The following is a 20,569-nucleotide window of genomic DNA, read 5'->3' as shown; positions in this document are numbered from 1 at the left end:
TAATTAGCACATCTATCAAAAATTCCCCAATGAGAGGCTCGAGTGAGCCCCCCCTCCCCAAGGAACCTTCCCCTGGATGGTTCTGTCTTAGTTTACAGAATGTGTTCTGGAGAGGACCTTGGGGTCTGGGACATTCTGATCCCTAACTACGAAGCTTCTAAAATGTTTAGTCTTCTAGCTTAACAAACAAGTCCAAGAATGTAGGCAAAAAGCATTAAGAATACAGAAGTTGTAAAAATGTATAAAAGGGGTATAAAAGAAAAGACAAAAAATCATCACGGCATGTCTAAGCTCCGGTGTTTTGCTGTTTGAAGGAGAAATACTCGATTTTTGCCTCTTCTGCTGAGCAGGTATGCGCTCACTGCCTCCTGCCCCAGTGGCCAGCCTGCCTTTTGTCAGGTTTTCTTTGCCAATTCTTCATCTTTTCCAGCTTAATTGTCACTGAGGTGGGACAATAGCAAGACTTTATACTGATATAATCTCAGTAAAATTTTGTAGTCTTTGAACACGCTTAGTGAAATTTATGATGTAGATAATGTGGTCTCATCCAATCTTAACAATTCTGTGATTCTGTGGTTTGCCTGACTAGAAAATAACTATGAGGAAGAGTATTTGACTGGTTTAGCATTTGAGTGTCTTAGTAAATACAGCCTGCATTTAATTTATATATGTTTACCTCAGGTCTGATTGTTTTTTCTCCTTGGTGTTAGTTCCAAGTCCTTGTGTACTTGGAGACTGGGATTCCTATTGCCCAGAGTCTTTTCCTCTGGCATTGCTAAAGCTGCAGGGCTCCCAGGGAGTGTGTGCATCTCTGCTGAGAGCCTTCCTGGGCTGTGGCTCCTGGGCCCACAGCTTTGCCTGCCCATGCAGCATGGACCCCAGCTCACCATGTTGGTGTTACAAGGTCATGTCGTTGTTGTGCCATTGTGCCCTTTGAAGCCTGCCAACACAGCTGCCACTTTCCTTCAGATTCCAACTGGTTTCCCATCCTTCTGCTTTTTTGCTTTTTTTGAAGTTCACCTAACTTCGGTCCTGTTCACTTTTAGCAGCAAATAGAAAAGTCTCTTGAATTACAGTCAGTGTCAGTGGTTGGTTTTGAACCTTCCATGAAGACACTCCCCTCAGTTTTCCTTGTCCCACCTTCTGCTGTTAAAAATCAGTGTATCCCATGCACTGTGTAACTCCATTGGAGGTGGTTGTTTCAGTGATTTTTATGAACATTTTAGGAAAAGTATCCTGCAGGTTTTGCCCTTTTCAAATGTAAATGTTTAATCAGTGCTTGCTGAGAGGGAGTACAAGAACACATGCATGAAGCTTATGGCTCTTTATTCTTCTTCTTGCAGTGACCTTCTGTCTTCTGAATATCTTGAGAGGCATATCGAGCAAGGTGGGAAGACAGTGGAAGTTAAAGTAAGAATTTCCTTTTTATGCTTTTCTTTTTTAATTTGCTTGGCTTTTGATGTTAATGCAAACTCACATATTTTTGTGAATGGAGAGGTAACTGACTTTTCAAGTGATTTGTTTTACTGTTCTGAGGCAAGCATGTTTCATGTTTTCTAACTTTCAGCTTTAAACAAGGCAAATAAACTCCATTGTCTAATTTAGTACATTCATGTTTATATCAAAATGGTATCCATGAAAAATGTATACATAGTGGTTCTTTCTACTAGTAAATATACTTTACTTTTGATGCCTATTGAAGAAAATCTTTTTGTTTTGGTAGACAGCCTTTTCTCATTGTACTAAACCCAAAGTTTGTTGGTTTGTTATGAACTTATTTGTAAATTTGAGAATAGTAAGATTTATTGTATAATATTTCCAAATATCCAGTCACCAGTTGTGGGTTTCTTTCTCTGTATGTTTGTTGGCATGGTGACTACAAGATGCTCTTTGTTGCTGTTGTCTTGTGTGAAATGTCCCACAGCCTTTGCAGAAGTGTTTTGTTGCTTGCATGCAACATGGCAGATTTTTCTTGAGGACCCCTCTATTTGTTAGGACTTATTTTGCAGATGTCAGCTATAATTTTTGTATCAATTGCTGTAGATTACATAGAGTGTGCAGAAATGTATTATACGTGGTACAAAATGGAAACTCTAAATTTGCCTATCAGGTAAATACTAGGTAAAATTTTGTTCAAAGTTTACATTTTATTGAAAGGAATCCCCAAAACTGTTTTACTAAATCTGAGATCATCTAAATACTTTGAAACAAATGCATTAATCTCTGCAGTGTGAAAGTGGAAATGGGAATGGACAAAGCAGTCCTTTATCCACTGGATAGCTAAGATGCATGTTTCCTTTGGTTTATCCCCTTCTGTCATTTGCAGATAGGAAGTCTGCTCTTCCACTGTTATCAAGATAATAGTCTGCATACATTATCAGACTGAGGCAAACACATAGGTGTTCCATTAAATTGTAAAGACTAATTTCTTAGCTCTGCTCTGCAGTCAAGAAGTCTTGCTTGACTGAAATTCAGAATATGAGTCAAAGCAGAAATAAAGATAATAGCTGATATTAGTAAGAACAAAACAACCCATTTGTCTGCATTAAGATATATATGCAAGTTAGCTAAGGTAATCCATCCAAGCCCTGTCACTGAATTGTTCCTGATGAGCAAACCTTAATCAAGCAAGGAAATGTTTGAAATCAGTGGCTCTACATATTTAAGTACTGTTTAATTGAATGGGGAAGTGATGAGGGGATCAGGTCTTTCAGAGGAAGGGTCAGAAAATGTTCTGGGCAAAACAGCTCCCAGCCTCAAGGGTCCCAGAGGTTATTTCCCCTTCATTTAGATGCTGAGCCAGGCTCAGGGTATACCTTCAGGGATGGCTATCACTGCCTTACTCAGTATTCTCAAATCTGTGTTAAGTAGAGAACTGTCATTGCTGCACTGAGCTTGATACTTGAGGTGAGCTGAACTGGGAGTGAAAGGGGCTGCAAAGACTGTACTGCAAAGGAGAGGGGTTTCTGCTCGAGTGGCGAGTTTCCCTCTCTGTGCTGCCCTGTACCTTGCATACCCGTGGGCAAGGGTGCAGGGGTGGCCAGGCTGTACAGGTGGGCTCTTCTGTCCCCTACTATTCCACTGCTTCAGGAGTTCTGCAGGCAGCAGTTGTATGGAAGCATGCTAGGAAAGGGGATGTAAAGTTTTTGTTTGTTTTGTTGCATCTGAGTGTGTGGGATTGGCAGGGAGAGAAGAAGCTGCTGTGACAAAATGTCAGAAAAGCCTGGTGGCCACAGTCATGGGAACGTTTTCATAAAAGTTCAGATACCAGAAGATTTTTGGAAAAGTGCAGGCTACCAAGTACACTTGACACTGAGTGAGACTGATTTCAGTACTCAATAGATGTTTAAAAATAAATCTGGTTCCCTCTGACTGATCAGTATTTTTCAGAGGATCTGTAACTGCATTGGAGAGCTTTGTTTGTTTGTTGAACAATTTCTGAAAAGACTGGCAGTATCTGTTTTGCATTTGTGAATCTGAGCTCTGGTTTTACATCAAATGTTTTGAAAATCTTACTGCAACCACAAGAAATTTCCATGATGGTGATTTACCACCTTCAATTACTGTGGGAATTGTTTACCATAACTGGTAACATAATTATTATACTAGATTTTAGGGATTGTGCAGATTGCTTAGATACTTATTTAAAATAGCTAGTAAAAGGGTGCAACTTATGAATAAATTACAAAATATGCACTCTGCTATGCAGCATATTCTTAAGCAGAAGTTGAAGAGGTATTTCATAAAGGAGCCAGGTTTCTATCAGTTGCTTCAACATGCTGCTCTTCATCCACCTCTGTGTAATTTGTCTTGGGCTGTAGGCAGAGACAGAGGCAGCCTGGCAACATCTCTGTTGCTGCTTTGGTGGGAGAAATGGTGACAGAAAGAAAATGTCCATCTGCCATCCAGTGCCAGCTGCAGGCTTTGAGCAAGACTATTTATACAGCAAAATGGCCTCCTCTGTTCTTGGCCTTCGTACTGGAGGGGTGTATTTTAAAATGTCACCATATTCCCCCTTGCATTTCTCTGTGCAAGAAGACAGCACAGACATGCAAACCATCAGTGCTGCTGTTGTGCCATCAGCAATACGGGAGAGGAAAGGAGCTCTGAGCCGCTGTGTGAAGGCAGCTGTACGTACACTCAGCGGTTCGGGAACATTACAGGCATGAGTGTGTCTGGGAAGCAGATCCTGCCGTGGCTCATATGCTGTGTGGAGTTGATAACTACTTTTGCTACTCCTCCCACTCTCCTTCCCTCCCCGTGAAACTTCCTGTGCTGTAAAATACATATGGATCATCTGCCATTACTGAGGATGCTTTGAAGAGGAGAGGCAGGCAGGGGAAGGGAGAAAATGCCACTTTTAAGTAGCAAAGGAATTTGTACTGGGAGAAGAGTCCTCAGCTTAACATACCTTTTCATCATAAGTTGCCTTACATTTGATTTCTGCATAATTATTAATACATTAGACCATTGTGAAGGTGGAACATGTTTTTGCAGGGTGCCAGCATTTAGCTGCTGTAGAGGAGAGGCTTCTTGTTAATTTGGCACAGTTAGGCAGCACCTAAGACATTCTTATTAAACCAGCAGCAGTGTGCAGTGCCTAAGAAAAACAAAAGGAGGTAGATGTTTGAATTATTTCAGTGTTTCCCCCCTCACCCTCCTTTACTGTACATCATGCCTCTACTAGGAAAGCAGCAGTGTTGGCCTAAATTTCCTCTGGTAGCAAAGAGAATAATCAATTAATAAGAAAGAGAAAAACCCTTCTTGGCATTGCCTTTTCCTGATTGTGTCATTCCAGATCATCCTATGCTCATAGCACATCAATACTCGACCTGTGTGTATACCTAATGTTGTTGCAGTATATCTCTGTGTCCTTTTATCTCCCTCTCTCCCTCTTTTTTTGGTTGTCATTCTGTCACTGATGCTGTCAGTGAGATGAAAGGCAAAAAACAGCTGTAGTGCTGAGTAATTCACATTGCTGGATTTTTCACCCTCAGAAGGAACAACTGATATCTATTCAGTGATATTTTCTCAATAAAATGTTTCAGTTTTCCTCTTCAGAGTGTGTAGAAATAAATGTTTCTGCTTGTATTCCCCCAAAACATTGGACAATTCTACGAGTTCTTAGAAAATTGCTTTCTGAAAAAAATTAAGCCATGAAAATAATTCAGAACCCCAGTCAGAAAACTTGCACAGATAGAGATGTGGTAGATAAATACCAAAAATTTTTGATGGCATGTTTAAATACGACTAGAAGGAACTATATTTCATAGGCAGTCCTTAAAATCTAAAATTCTTTAGTGTGGTGGTGTAAACACAGCATGTGTATTATGGGCACAAAATTACAGTGAGAGTGCTTACGGCATAAACTGCTGCTTTTTGCTTCAACCTTGCAGCATGTTCATGTGATAGCATCAAGCAACATGAATGGGGACATATCAGATGCTAGGTACTGTTTTTCTCTTTTGTGGTGTTAACAGAGAAGCTTTGGCCAGCCTTGTCTCGTGGGTTAGGATTGCCTGGTGGCTGTGAGTCCCAAGCTGTGCTGAGCCGTGCTGCTGGGCCATGCGGTGCTCAGACTGTGCCCACTGGGCTTTCTTCAAAGCCCCCACAGCCATCCTGTCCAGCTGGGGTGCCCCAGCACGGCCTCCTGCTCTGTGGGGGTGCCAGCAGAGGAGCCATCATTGTAGTTTGGCCGATGGGGGGTATGGGGCAAATGCATGTTAATGCTGCACAGCAAAGCAGAGCTGTTAGCTTGCAAAAGTAGCCATTATGTTGTGTGCATTGTTTGACAAGCAGTGTGTGCAAGATGCCTGTTATTGTAGCTTACAGCTATTTTAATGCTTCTGCACAAGAGGGGAAAATTACTGTTCTTCATTGCCTTGCTGTGCGTAAAGCCTTGGCTAGTGTGTGACATGATGTGTATTTGAATGGCTCTTTAAATGTCCTTTTTAAGGAAAATAATATATAAGGGAGAAAAATATTAAAATCTTGAAAGACCAGAGGAGTCTGGGTACTCTTGATATGGCAGATACTGCTTTTTCTGTTAAACTTTCTCCTTCAAATCTGGTGTACTTGAGGAGTTGTTAAGGTACAGTCCCTTTACTGAGGGCAGTGTGTGTGTCTGTGTCACATCTGTGCTTGTGTTTGATGAGACCTTACCTAAGTAGCATTCCAACATCTAGTTGTTATCTCCACAGGTATGAACTGATCGTAAGTCTACAATAATTTTTGGTGCAGCCAGAATAAACACTTAACCAGTGAGCAGGTCGTTTTAATAATTGACTGCTATGTTTCCAGTCTTACAACAAAGTGCCTCTGCAGCCATCTTCCAGTTAGGGCATCCACTGTCTGAGTAGAATCTCTTATTTTTCTTCAGGTTTTGGTAACTCACCATTTTGTAACCAAAGAGGAAGGTGTTTCAGTTGTCAGAAAAGCCTGTATGCTCATTCCTGTAAGGGATTACATTTTCTCCTGAAAAGCAGAATACCAGCTGGGCTGGCAGAGGATGGGATGGGAGTGCAGGAAGACTCAGCCCTGGGAGGCTGGAGCCTGGGGCTGGTGGGGAGCTCTGTGTGCATGTACCTGGAACTTGCACAACCTGGTGATGAAAACTGAAAAGGAACAAATCATAAATAATGCAGGAATTATATATGCCTGTTTCTGGCAGAGCTTTTTTGGCTGTGTCCAGAGACTGGAGAAGCCATTAGTATCAGAAAAATCACTCTCTAGCTTGTTTGAGAGAGGACTTTGAACAAGGGTTCCTGTAATGTCGTCAGATCTCCTCTCTCTTACACCCTCAACAGAGCTCTGTTTGCCTCATGGCAAATTATTAACAAATCTGGGCCATAATCTACTTTTTAGTGATAGCAGTAAACTAGCTGAAAAAGAACTGACAGGGAGTCTGAGTCTGACACAGTTTAGCAGGGGGTTCCTGCAAGGTTGATCTTCAGAGTGCTCTCATCAAATGTTTTCATTAATGACTTCTGTAAAAAAAAGTATGTGTATGTTAATGAAATTTGCCAACAGTGAGAAGCATTAGAGTGCACAGAAAGATCAGCTGGAGAACTGGCTATCTTTGACCAATAGAGTAAATAAAAACTGAATAGAACAAATGGCAACTTCTTACACTTAGAGACTAATTACGGGTGTTTTCACTGTACAATGGAAGTTCATAAATTGAAAGTTCCACAAGAAGGCGAAGATTAGAGTGTAGTAGTGGAACAGAATGGCAGGATGGAAGCAAACTGGTCTCAGAGTATACCAGTCAAATTATTTCCTGTAAGTTTTGACTGGAATTAATGTTACTGTATGTGTCTTGATGAAGAGTTGACAAAATTTTTTAATTTCCATGTGTTTTCAGTTATTCTGGACATCTTTTTCTTTCAGTAGTGTCATGCTGTCACACTAACTTGATAGGCATTGAGAAATATCTCATTTTCCTGTTGTAGCATTGTTTGAATTTTGGAAGCAAGCCCTTTGGGGTTTAGAAAATCTAGTATCCTCTGGGGGATACCAGGGCAAGATAATCAGCCCTTGTATATAATGCATTTGCCTGACCTAATGATGGTGCAGGCTGGCACTTTTAATGTATATTTACAGTAGCTTTTTTTAAATATCTGATTATCTCCCTGCTATTACTAGCTTACTTTCTACATACATCCTGCTACCAAGGAGAAGAAAATTAAAAGTAGCAGCTTTCTGTATTAGGAGTCATTCCCAGGTCATGGTTTTGAATATACTACACTAGAATGAATCCCAGATCATGATTCATGTAGGATTTTGAAGGTTTAATTATCTTGTCTCCCTTTTCTTTGTGACATTAAAAAAATTATCCTGTGGGTATAACTAGTCCTGCAGGGGAAAAAAACTGTCAGAAAGTGGAAGTCTTCCGGAGCTTAAAAAGTACATTTCACTGTGGATGTGGACCCCAGTGATGGTCCATGGTTCTGCTGAAGTGACAAGTCAAGCGACTGTGTGACCATCAGGAGTCACCTCTTGAGTACTCTGCCACAGTTTTCTCTCGTTCCAGAAGGAGGACAGCTTGAACTTGCAGAAAAGTCTCCCAGCTTTGTGCACCTCATGAGTTATTTTCCATGAGCCTGCAACATACGGTGTACATAGCCAGAGACTGGTAGCTACCAAGTGTTCTGTAATCTCAGACCATACAGGGGCGGAGTATGGCTGAGAGAAATTAATTACTTCTATAACATTAAAGAACATAAAATCACTTTGTAGATGCTCTTATTAAAAATAAAACTATCTTTTTGGGTTTAACTTAATCCCTTTGAGGGGGAATTAAGCTAAGCAAACAGAAGCTGCTGTACTTCTGAAGGACTGCTTCCATGCAAGGCTTTGGAGTGCTTTAGCTTGACATCTTTACTTTCTTCATCTTGACTTCTGTAAATAGCTTTGCCTAGACATGTCTGTTGTTCCCTATGGATACCAAACTGGCACTGGATTATAAACAGTAGGTTAATGTTTCTAGACACAGCCTAAGGCTCTGTGAATTTTCACTTAGAGAGAAGGTTCTGTCATTCAGAAATAATGAGCCAATAAGGATATAAGAGTGGTATTGTTTTCTATTTTCCTCAGAACTTTATGTTCTGCTGACTGATTGGTATCCATGTAGGTGTTGTGCTGTGTTTATAGTAATCTTGTAAATCACATTCTTATACCTTGGCTTCACACTTGGGGCAGGCTGATGAATTGAAGTGGCAGATTAGAATGGGTAGATTATAAAGAATTTTCATACTGTCCCTTAAAATGTTTACTTCCATTTCCCTGGAACAGGCATGCAGGAATGGGGCAAAATGACTGTCATTAAAATGACTTGTATGCCATGACTTAAGAGACACTAGCCACTGGTACAAGAGCTGTCTGAAAGGCAGCAACAGAGTAGGCAGGAAGAGGTAACCTGTTCTCCTCTGCCTCATCTTTGTCTGGCAGCCAATAATAAAAATAATTTTCCCTAACACCAAGGTAAGTCAAGGCAAGTCAAGAGTCTGTTTCCCAGGCAGATGCCAAGGCAGCTTCCAGAGCAGATGGTGTTGCGTTGGCATGAGCTCTCTGTCCACACCCTGCAGCTATGTTTGTGGAGCATCTTCTCTCTGGGAAGCTACTGGGCAGTAAACACAACCCTCATTTGGCCTCTGAACCGGGGAGCTGGGCTGATACCTCGTGCCATCTGCTGAAGGCTCTTGCTGTGAGTCACTGATGGCAGTTGGAGCGAGTCGCCTGCGTGCAGGATCCTGTCACATACATGCGTGTCTCTGTTTGTTAAGAGTGCTGCCAACAGTCTTTAAACATGGGCATTTTGTGGAGAAGGTTTAGAAGCAGCTGTGCCTTATCCTAATTTTGGAATCTGTGTCTGTGATTTCAGAATCTGAAACAGCGTTATAATCTAATGTCACTACAGCGTGTCGGCTCTGAGTTATATGAGCACATGTGATAGCCATCCTCCTACAGAGGGAGGGCACCGTTCACATTTTCAGAACATTTGGCTTTCAGGCATCTGCAGTCCAGAGACTACTCTGCAAAGAGGTGGTGCCAGGTTCCTGGCATTGTTACTGAGCTGAGTAAAAGCTGAGCACAGGGCTCAGCACAGCCTGACAGCAGGGCCCCTGCCAATTGCTGAAGTATGTGTCAATTAAATGTCTTCTCTCATTGCAGTTACACAGGTCAAAGTGCCATTTTGACTTTTCTGTTTACAAATAGAAACCCATTCATAACAAGTTGTTTTCTGCTAGAAGTCAGTGATCGAGGGTGCATTTTCTTTTCCTGTTGCTGTTGCTCATGCAGCCTTAGTTATGAATTTTTGTAACTAGTGGTCCCACAATGGGTAGCTCCTTAAACAGCTAATAATTATGTCTGGCAGCTAAACATTATCTGGCATTCACAGAATGGTGGCTTGAGCCTTAGCTGGCCTTTTGGGAGCTTTCTGCTGCAAGGAAAGAGAGAGAGATATGTTACTAGGATTTGAATTAGACCAGCAATCTCTTTTCCTTTGGATTAAAGAATGTTAAAATAGGAAGATGTAGGAGAAGGGAGGTATTAATTTTAAGGTCAGTGCCTGACTGTTGCATGAGTTTTACTGGCCAGCACCTCTCTTAATTGCAGAAGATGGCTTACTTGGAGATCCAATGTAGAAAGCAGATGAATGTGCATCTTTATTTTACTCCCCTGGCAAGGTCATAGTGTCTCTGAGACGAATAACAAGCCCTGCCAGTGAATGGTCAGCAGATGCTTTCTGCACTCTGACTGCAGAGAAGGGTGAACTGCAACCATTAATGACTGTCAGGGCTGTTCTTTTGCTTTACTTATTTCACCCTTTATTATGAATATTGGTGAATGTTTTTTTCATCTCTTTTGTGTCTGCTCAGCAGCTGGTGCCTCTCAAAGCAGGGACAAACTATCTTAAAGGATAAAAAAGGGGATGGGTTTTACTTGCATTGCTGACATCTGTGTCTTATCATTTTTTATTATCTTTGCCACAGTATGTACCCGACAAGGTTGCAGGAAAACTTGTACTGACATGGGCAAAAGGGTTGCATCTGGTTGGAGATGAGATGAGCTGTAACAGTTCACAGGGCACATAGCCCTAATTCCGGATTTTGCTATAATTATTCAACTTAAGCATCAAGATGAAGACTATCTTATGAACTGACAACTACCATAATGATTAACTTGCTTTAATAGACCCTGGGGTCATTCTGGTTTTTGGTTTTTTATTTTTTGTAGGAGGTTATTACATTTTTATCTCTCCAAATCAATAAACTTCCTGTTAAAAATCTGTATTTTCGGTACTGCCCTTGGACATCACCAGTAGTTTGTCCATCACATCAAGAAGATTCATGCAGGAAGGATAAATTACTGATCCAAGGAAATGGACAACACAGTGCCATGGGCATTGGCAGACAATTTGCCTTGCATGGTGCAAACCGCAGCATGAACGGTGGCTGTGTGCCTTGTGGAGGCAAAAATGTCAAACTTCTCCCCACTGTAGCATTAGCCTGCCTTTGGATATGGCATGAGTGTCTGCCTGTGTGTGTTGTGGGTTTGTGTCCCAGCCATTGTCACCAGGCTGGCTTTGCCTCATAGGAGATGACATTTAGCCTAATTTTCTCACAGACTCTATAGTGACCAGGTTCAATTTTAGAGCAGAAGTGGGTAAATGTGCTGCTCAGACTTATGGATTGCATATGTTAGAAGAACAGTCTGATTTCCTCTCATCTTACACCGAACCATTCCCCAGTAGCTGGCAAAGGCCAGTGTGGAGGTTTGATCTGCTGAGATGGGCAATTATTTCTTTTGAGAGAACAGAGAGAGGCTCTATTAGCTACAGGAAGCCAATAACTCTTCACAAAACACCCTTGATGTTCTGGACTGAGCTGTAGTTGATGCTAATTTGAGCTCCTAAGGGAAGTTTTAATTTTCATATGGGACCAGAATATTTTTGGGGAAAAAAAAGAAGATTTTTTTTTTTCACCTTTTGTCTCACTGCTACAGATACCAGTAGATAAGGGAGACAACCCCAGTCCTTCAGGGAGTGTTTCCAAGAGCAGAATAAAAGAAGATATGATGACTATGTTTAGTCTTTTGGTGGTCTTAGATCTCCCACATACTGTGATTTCTTCTCTTATACAGTGTATTTCATTACAGCACCTGCTATAAAACAGCTTAGTACATGTCAAACCCAGCATGATTTCAGCCTTAGCACTATAGTGAGGCAACAGCAGTAAACTTCTTGTCCAAAGGTACATGTGCTCCAAAAAAAAATTGACCTTGGAGGACTCCACAGGACACCTGTAGTGTCCTGACTCTCAGTACAGAACCATAGAATCACAGACTCATTAAGGCTGGAGATGACCTCCAAGTTCATTTAGTCCAACCTTTGACCGAACACCACCATGCCAACTAAACCATAGCATTGACTGCCACATCCAGTGGTTTCTTGAACACTTCTGTTCTCAGAATTTGTAGCTTTAAGTATCCATACAGGGATCAAACCCACAACCTTGGTGTTATTAGCACCATGCTCTAACCACCTCAGATAATCTCATGCATCAAGTGCTTGGAAAAAAACTGTCTTCATTTAAAGAAGTGAAAATAAATTTTATTAGCTTAAGTTAATTTTATTTACTGGTTTGAATTGACTTACATTATAATGATAGGAACATAAGTACAACATAAAAAATACCTCCCAAATGCTAGCATATAGAAATTAATGTTTTGTAGTGTTAAGAATTGGTCCCTGAGACTGAGATCAGAGTTGTGTTTCTATTACCACCAGAATTACCATGAGCTGTAGTAGATCACTGAGTTGAATTGATTTGACCAAATAGAGTAGAATTTGTTTCTGACTTGTATTTTTCCCAGAAAATAATTTAGAGCTGTTTTTCTTATATTTTTCTTTTCTAGATCTGTATGCATAATTTTTTCCCATGGATTTATTACAGAATAAATTAATTTGAAGGTACTGTCATGGGACATTTATTTGATTCTCATTTGGAAGATCAAAACACACTTTTGAGCCACAGACTGGATTCTTAGTATGAAAAAATGTTCCTTCTGGTTGCAAAGACATGGTTTTGCAAACTAATGGAGCCTGAGATTCTATTTCTGGTATATATTAGCTACATTTTCTGGGAACAAACCAATTTGTGTAATTACTCCAAATTCCTTCCACAGCTAGAAGTCTGTACAACTCCCTACTGATAGTCTTTTCAGTATTATTCCCACATTCATGCACTTATTCCAGTTATATCTTTTACAGGAATACTACTTCAAGTATTCTCTTTAGAGAGTATTTTATTGCTTATAAGGTTTTAGATCATCCATATAGTTTGATTGTTAGTTTTGTTATTTGCTTACTGGAGTCTCTCTTTGTTTACTTCTTATTCATATATTCCTGAAAGGCTTAAGCAGTTCCATGATCTGTAGTGGGGGTCACCCTACAGACTGAAAGAAACAAAATCTCAAGTGAAGAGAGCTTAAAATAGCCAAGATACAGGAAATAAAGAGGTGTAGAAAAGGAGGATAGAATGGAGAAAATGAGCCAAGGTTTCAGGAAAAACAAAGTATGATGTAGTCTCTCTGAAATCAAGTAAGTTTAGGATATTGGTGGCTAATATATATGTGAGTACAAAGCAGAAATTAAAACAATTTCCTTTTCACAGATACTTGATCTGTGTCCCAAGTTCTTGATAGTCATGAGAAATGCTGGTCCAAAGGTAATGGGTCATACAGCTGCTGCCAGACACACCTTGTTGTAGCCTGGTATGGGTCAGCCACAGAGCTTCTTACCAATGTGAGACAGGGAGTCAAGCATTACCTGTGTGGCACCAGTTTTCCTTCAGGCATCCGAGCAGAGAGGTGCCCATGGTGGGCAGCATGGTGGTTACTGTGCAGGTCAGCGTGGTGAAGGTGTTCTGTGTCTGCCCCAAAGACAAAGACACCAAGGTGGATGGGCAGTGGAGGTGGCTGCAGTCACTGCAGCAAGTGGAAGGAAAAAGTGGTATGTGAAAGAGAGAAAATAACGAGATTGAAAGAAATTGGGGGAAGAAAAGGTGCCACACTTCTAATGGACGAAATGCCGCAGGGATTCTCTCGCGGAGCGAAGGAACGAGCCTGGCAAGCAGTGTCAGAGTCGCAGTGTGTGGGGTCAGCGGCTGCATTCTCTGCAGTGCTGTTGCTGTGGCAGCAGCGGGAGCTGCCCCAGGTGCTCTGCACTGCGCGCCCTGGGGTCCAACAGAGAAGATCTTGGGGAGCAAATAACAATTTCCACTGACCAGGCTGAGTCAAGTCTGTTTCCCTGCAGGCAGCCATGCTCTAACAAACAGGCTCCTATACTCTCTTAAGGAGTGCACCTCAAACCAGAGGCTTCCATACATTGTAGCTGCTTTTAGCAATAGTTTCCCCATCTTGTAGAAAAGAGAACAGGATTTCCCGATCAAACCACAAAACTACCAACATAGCCTACATACTTTTTTACCTTTAGCCCTATCTTGATTAATTTTTTTTCATATTTGAAAAATAAAATCCAAAAGCGTTTAATGTCAGATGTCTGAAATGACTGTGCTATGCATCATGCAAGTGACTGCTGGCTTCTGAAAAAGCTGTAATTGTAATGCCTTTCCCTCCCTGTAGTAAATGGACATAAATATTCACAGGGCTGGATATACTGGGCTAGGTAGATTATTCATTCATTTGCTGGAAGAAGTATTTGCAAATAAATGCTATTAAAAAAAAAACCCACTGAAAATCTCCTTCATAGTCCTTTAACCAATGTTAGTGCATTACAACATAACTGAATTTGACGAGGCAATAATAGGTAAGTTCTTCTGAAGAGTAGATGGCAGTGAGAATTTAAGGGATGTTTGAATTGTTTTCCTAATTTTGCATACAAATATTGACATTGTGCAATACTGAATACATTTATTGCATGTGCAGTAGGGCTTACATCCCTATCAGTGAAACCAGGGCGGATTTTCTGAGTAAAGTCTGCTGGATTTTATTTGAAAGGTGTACATTTAATTTGTAGAAGAGAAGAGGCAAATACTTATTTTCATTGTATTCCTTTACTGCTTAGTTATTCTTAGGGTTTCCATTAGTTTTGGAGTGCTAGGAACTGCTTCTGATTTGGTCTTTTTTTTTCAATCAAGCATTATTATTATTTGGTAAGCATACCTTTCTCCTCAGAAGAAGGAAATTGCCTTACCCTCAGAGCAGAGTTCATCCTGTCTGATGTAGTCATGTGCAGAGCAGATGTTGAGTCAAAGCACCCTACTTCCAACTCTTTTTCTAGTCAATGAACAAAGATGAGCACTTTCTCACTTCTGGAGAAATTTGTCTCTGAAATGCATCTCAGGATGTCAGGGGTTTCACACTGAAATTGTGAAATACACCATTTGGTGTGAAGTGTCAGGATGATGATGTTTGTCTAAGTACCAAACCATGGATCAAAGAAGGTGGGATGAACTCTTGGTGCCATGTCAATGGCTTGGCAATGTGTTTGTGAAAAAGCAGTCTTTGACAGGATGGAGTGTCATACTGTGGGATGTCCCATGGATTTAAAGTCTCAATTTCCAATTTCAGGGAGGAGAACATTGCTATTATCAGGGAAAAATTCGAGGAAATCCTGTATCATTTGTTGCCTTGTCAACATGCCATGGATTACAGTAAGTCTGCTGTTTTGTTTTTACTGACCTTTGTTTATTATTCTTTTAAGCAAAATCAAGTTGTTTATACTAAAATAACATATGTATATAGTAAAATAAGTGCTATTTCTTTTCCTACTAGTTTGTCACCAATATTAGGTAATCAGCAATCTTCAGAATTTCCTCTTTTTTCTAAACTGAGGACTTGTGGCAGTGGCCAGGTATTGTTTTAAGATAATTTATTACAGAGATAGCAGAGTAGAAAGAAGTAGCTGAAAACATCCTATTCTGCAAGAATAAAAACAATGCCAGTGAATAATTTGGAAATTGTGTTCTTTTCTTGTTGTTATAATGATGCATATTTTATTTCTTTTCTAGTCTCTTTACAAAGAAAATGTCAATTTAGAATTTATCTTGCACTATCCATAGTTTTTAGCAGAATTTCTGGTCTTGAGCTGTGTGTATGGGGTAATACATTGGATATAGTAAAATCATGAAAAAATCTAGAAGAAAAGGTATAAGAGGGTGCAGTAATTTTTCTTCGAAGCACATAATTTTACTGATGATATAATTAAAGCCTCTGTCAGCTGAGGGTTACATGAAGCTGTGTATGTATTGTATAGCTTTTGGATGTGTCTACTTTTGGCACTATTGAATGATGCTAGTCAGGTTTTCAGATCAACCAAGTGCCTGTTGCATCTGGGAATTACAGGATCTCAGCACTTCTAATACTGACATCAGCTTGAAAAGTCATGGCAGCAAGTGAGCCTGTGTGGAGATCAAATGAGCTTCACCTTTTTCTGTGGAAGCAGGGTTTAGCTGATGGAATTCTTCTTCAGCCTATTGTCTATCTGCAACTATTGTATAGTTCTGGTACCAGTCGTAGAAGTACTTTTATTTGAGTAGTGTCTTCCTTCTATAGTTGTGTGTTCTTTGTTATGAAGGGGAGAATGCGTGCAGACGACTTGTCATCCTTGAACTTGTCTGATTAACAGCTGTGCAGCTCAAGAAACTTGAGTCCAGTTTCAACTATGGACAGTGAGCCTAAAAATAGTAGCTTCCTAATGCATCCTGAGCCACTGCATGGCTTCCATTAGCAGTGATCCATTAGGTCTTGGCCCCTGCTAACTCCTAGGAGTAAAAGCAGGAAGGAAGGAGAGCCTGCCTATGTCTTTCCCTGCCCTCTTTTTGTGGGTTTATGCTTAAAACTGACTGTTCTGCTGCTCTGTATTCTTAAATGGCCTGATACCCAAATTGGTCCCTTCTAAAGTTACATGATGAATGATGCATTTTTTTCATTGTATAATTTAGTTCTCTCTTGAGAAGTATCTCCCCATCTCCTCCCCCACCATTTTTTTTTCCCCCTGATAAAATAAAGTTTCAGCTGAGTTCCTTCACCCAAGTTTACTCTAATCAGGCTGGTATTTCAAGCATCCAGTATGAGAAAGTAATGTTTCCTGAGCTGTATTAAACTGACATTCTCTGACACTGCATTTCCATCAATACAACTAGCTCCTACACAGTCGATTTTAAATGAGAAGTAATTATTAGAAACTCACACTGGCAATCAGAGCTCCTTAGCTTCAAGCACAGTTTGGAGCATCTTGCTGAAATAAGAGTAGCTGGGAGAGTTGTCTTCTGTAAGCTCTGCAGGGCAGGAGCTTTGCTTTCATGAATTTTAGGAAGTACATGAGATAGAACAGATGCCTTTAAGAGAATAACAAGCTTCATCTTTCTAAAGGTCATGCCAATCTCCTCTTTTGAGTATGAGTACCTCTAGATCTCAGCCAGTAACAGCAGAATTTTTCATACATGTGAAAAAATGCTGGGATTTTTTAATCATATGTTACGAGTTCTTCTGTTGGTAATGTCTGCTTTGTGTCCTTCCTTTTATTAAATTTATCACATGACTGGCTGACAGAGTACTTGAAGTTACGGTCGCCTTCTTAGTGACTTGGCTAATGACAAGTGTATCTCTGCAACCTTAACTTCGAGCAAGCCATTTTGCTTGGATTTTTGTTTTGTTTGTTTGCTGTGGGATATGCGGTAACCACGGTTTCCTATGAGTTAACCCACGGAAGCCTTAGAACGCAAACGCCGGCGGTTGCTGGGATGTGGGTGAGCTGAGGTGAGGCACGGCTTGCGGCCCGGGCTGGCCGGCGAGGGCACAGGCAGCGGGCACGGCTGGGATCTTGCTGCCGGCTGGTGGTGAACGTAAAAACTGCTGCTGTGAATTCGGCTGTCACGGCTACAAATGTGATTGTCGGAAGAATACACACCACCAAAACGCAGGCTTTTGAAATGTTTTGCTGTTGTTTTCTCTCTAACACACCCGTGAGCCTGTGGTTTATTCAGAGCATACTGGGCTGTGGTAGCTGGTCGGAAAAGAGCCGTGAATGCTCTGAGTGGGCAGGTCAGGTCTGTAGGTCAGCCGTGACTCTTATTCTTGTCACTGTGGAGTGACTTGATCAGAGGTCAGTGCTGCTGGGAGCAGCAGTCTCACGAGAAGCTCTTCGCTGACAGCAGACTGTGCTTAACTAAAGTTGCAATTAGAGGGACGGAAAGTTTTGCCTGATGAGGAGCTACAGGATCTTCCCCAATCTTATCTTATTCCCAGGCAAAGAAGCTTCAACAGGTGCTTGAATATTTTGCTTAAACTGTATAAGACAGTATTTATTTCTAAAGAATAGGCACAGGTAATTTGAAAGGTGAAGGAGCTTTACATTGTAGTTATGCTCACACTTGATATATGTTACACAGTCAGTAAACCAGGTTACTTCTGTGAATGTCAATTTTGCTGATTAAAAAAAATGCTGCATAAGAAAAAAAGAAAAGTATCTGCTTCTGTTGCTTATAATTCCTGTTTGTTTTGGGTGTTTTTAACCATAATGTAGGTAAATAAATGATCTCTGTTTTATGCTGTTGTTGTTGTGCGCTATGTGCCAAGTTTGAACTTACAGTTCATGTTTAGGGCCAAGCTTAAACACCTTAGTAATGGCCCTTTGAAAGGGACATGCTGACACAGCCTAATGCCAACCATGTGTGTATGCCACTGCAATAAAGGCAAAATTACTTAAACAATGTTCTGGTTTGGTTGAAGATCAGAATGCATTTCTATAGGAATTTTTTTTACTTTTACTTTGTTTTTTTGCTCTTACAGAATAATATTTGTATCAACACTTTCAAAATGAAACACTAAGGAAAGAGTTAATAAAAAACCCCATTAAAACCTAAGGATAATTTAATTCAATTCAACAACATTTTTATTTGGGGAAACCTATGCATATATGTTCCAAATATGTGTGTTCCTTAAGACAGGGAACCCTTATTTATCTGTTGCAGGTAGATATCTCTTGCATGGGAGTGGAAGTTTTGAACTGGATTTTCAGTTGGCTAAATTAGTCCATTTTGTGGTGTTTGTATGTGTTGTAGTGAAGGTTTGTGGAAGAAAGAAGTCTGATTCACCACAGGAGAAAATCTTTCTTGCTGAAGTGAAGAAACAAAAGAGTGATCCAGAATTACATTCAGTTCCTGAAACCATTTTTAACTCTTCCTTGTCCAGATATTTAAATTTTTAAAGTATATTAACTTTAAGAAGTTACTTCCATGTTGCACTAGTATTTGTTTATTAAATCTGTATTTATATTTTCCTGCTCTTGACAGTGGGATGTTCTATGATGGAAATCATACTTACCTTATTGAGCCAGATGAAAACTACACTTCAGATGTAAGTAGAACTTAGAGTAGTCCTGCTGTGTTTGCTGAGTACAGTCATCCATGGGTACAGGGTAGCCATAAGGCCGTGGGACCAAAGGGTCATCGCCTCATTCCCAACTCATTTACTTCGTATGTGAGACTCCATCTTCACAGACAAAAGCAGGCCTCCAAATCTGAGGCAGTGGTGGGTCTATATGTCTGTGCTCTGTAACACTTGGCTGTAGAGCAATACAGCACCAGAGGAGGGTCCCTTGGAGCCAGCAACAGAAGCTGTGAGTGCCCTGTCCCCTTCTCTGGCACTTCCTGCTCTGGGTTTGTTGTATCGCTCTCCTCCTGGGTCATCCTTGACTCCAGTTCAGCAGCTCCTGTGACTCTCATTGACTCTCTCCCCGAGCAGCTCTGGGAGCCTAGTTTAGGCCTAGCTCTAAGTGTGCTCAGCCACTGTGTCTGAGGTACTCAGATATAAAAAGTGATTAACTGTGGCATTACCCATCACACTGCAGTTGGGAAAAGAGGACTGTAGAGTAATGGTGCCTTGCAACTTCCATGTTCACTGGTGTATGTTTTGGGTAAGAAGAACCTTTGGAATAGTCTGTTTAATGCTCATGAGATGGATTGATTTTTCCTGGTTTAATATGGGCAATATTTACTATTTCAGGATGACTTCCATTTCCACTCTGTTTACAAATCCAAGTTGTTTGAATTTCCTTCAGTTGACCTGCCATCTGGTATGATATTTTAATATTCATGACTTATTAAATGTTTTAGTCTAAGGCCAAATTTGTTGATTGTATTTGATAGATCATATTCTGTTAGTATATAGTTTCATTATATATACCTTCTTTTTCCCAATTAAATAAAAAGGCACTGAAAAAAACCCATTTTGAAACAGTGAAAGCACGGGAAAAGAACCTGAAGTGATGAAAAAACCCTGAATCCAGGAAATGAAACCTCTCCTAGAGCTTCATGTTATGATACATATTTCTCTTAACAAGTTATGTGGTCTGTGGGCTGGATTATGTGCTAGTAGTTGTAGAAAGGAAAGGACTGAGGTAGCCTAGAGATGATGAAAATAAACACCACATTGACGATGGTTGATAACTCTTCATGGCTTTTTCCTGTTTTGAGATACAGGGTGAGTGCCATGATGTGAGCATAAGCCTGGGAGAGAAGAAGTTGCCAAAGGTCGTTGCTGTTCAGTGACTCTCCTCTCCAGTCTGATCAGCATTTTTCACAGTGCTGGCTATGATGAGGGCCATGCATTTTAGTGCAAATGAATTTGGAGGCAGAAGTGGATTCAAGTGCTTGTAGTGATGAATGCCCATATTGTGTGTGGAGGGAGAAAGGTTTTTTAAAAAAATGGGTTTTCATCTGAGAGGTCAGCTTGTTAATTGAAGCTAAAATTGCAGTATTTATGACATATTCCCATTCTGTCAAGGATTTGTCAGTTTCACAGATGCGTTTTTCTGCTCTACCGTACATACCCTAGATAAATGTAACTGTCCTTCATAGACACTGACATTTTGGTAGAAACCACTTCTAGACTAATTTCTTCAGGAGAGTTACAGATGTTTGGTCATCTTGTTACAAACTGTTTGTCCTATATCAGTCCAAAAGTTTGTTTTTATATATATATATATATATAGATATATATTATATAGATATAGATAACAAACTTTTGGGTCTGAGATCTT

General features: G+C 40.5%; 1 protein-coding gene across 15 annotated transcripts in view; it reads left to right on the top strand.

Annotated features, from left to right (window-relative positions):
- The window catches only part of ADAM22 (ADAM metallopeptidase domain 22), a 129,029-nt gene that overhangs the window by 57,228 nt on the left and 51,232 nt on the right, over nucleotides 1-20,569 (top strand). For all 15 annotated transcript variants that reach the window (XM_042043306.1, XM_042043313.1, XM_042043311.1 and 12 more), the window contains exons 4-7: nucleotides 1,344-1,410; nucleotides 15,097-15,179; nucleotides 18,822-18,885; nucleotides 19,534-19,603. In XM_042043306.1, the coding sequence (XP_041899240.1) occupies nucleotides 1,344-1,410; nucleotides 15,097-15,179; nucleotides 18,822-18,885; nucleotides 19,534-19,603 (284 nt within the window). The remainder of the gene's footprint in view (nucleotides 1-1,343; nucleotides 1,411-15,096; nucleotides 15,180-18,821; nucleotides 18,886-19,533; nucleotides 19,604-20,569) is intronic.

This window comes from Corvus kubaryi, unplaced genomic scaffold (assembly GCF_017639235.1).
Source record: "Corvus kubaryi isolate FWS band 111438036 unplaced genomic scaffold, C.kubaryi_AGA036_p1.0 37398, whole genome shotgun sequence".
NCBI lineage: Eukaryota > Metazoa > Chordata > Aves > Passeriformes > Corvidae > Corvus > Corvus kubaryi.
Note: the sequence above shows the minus strand (reverse complement) of the source record. Positions and strands in the feature narration are given on the sequence as shown.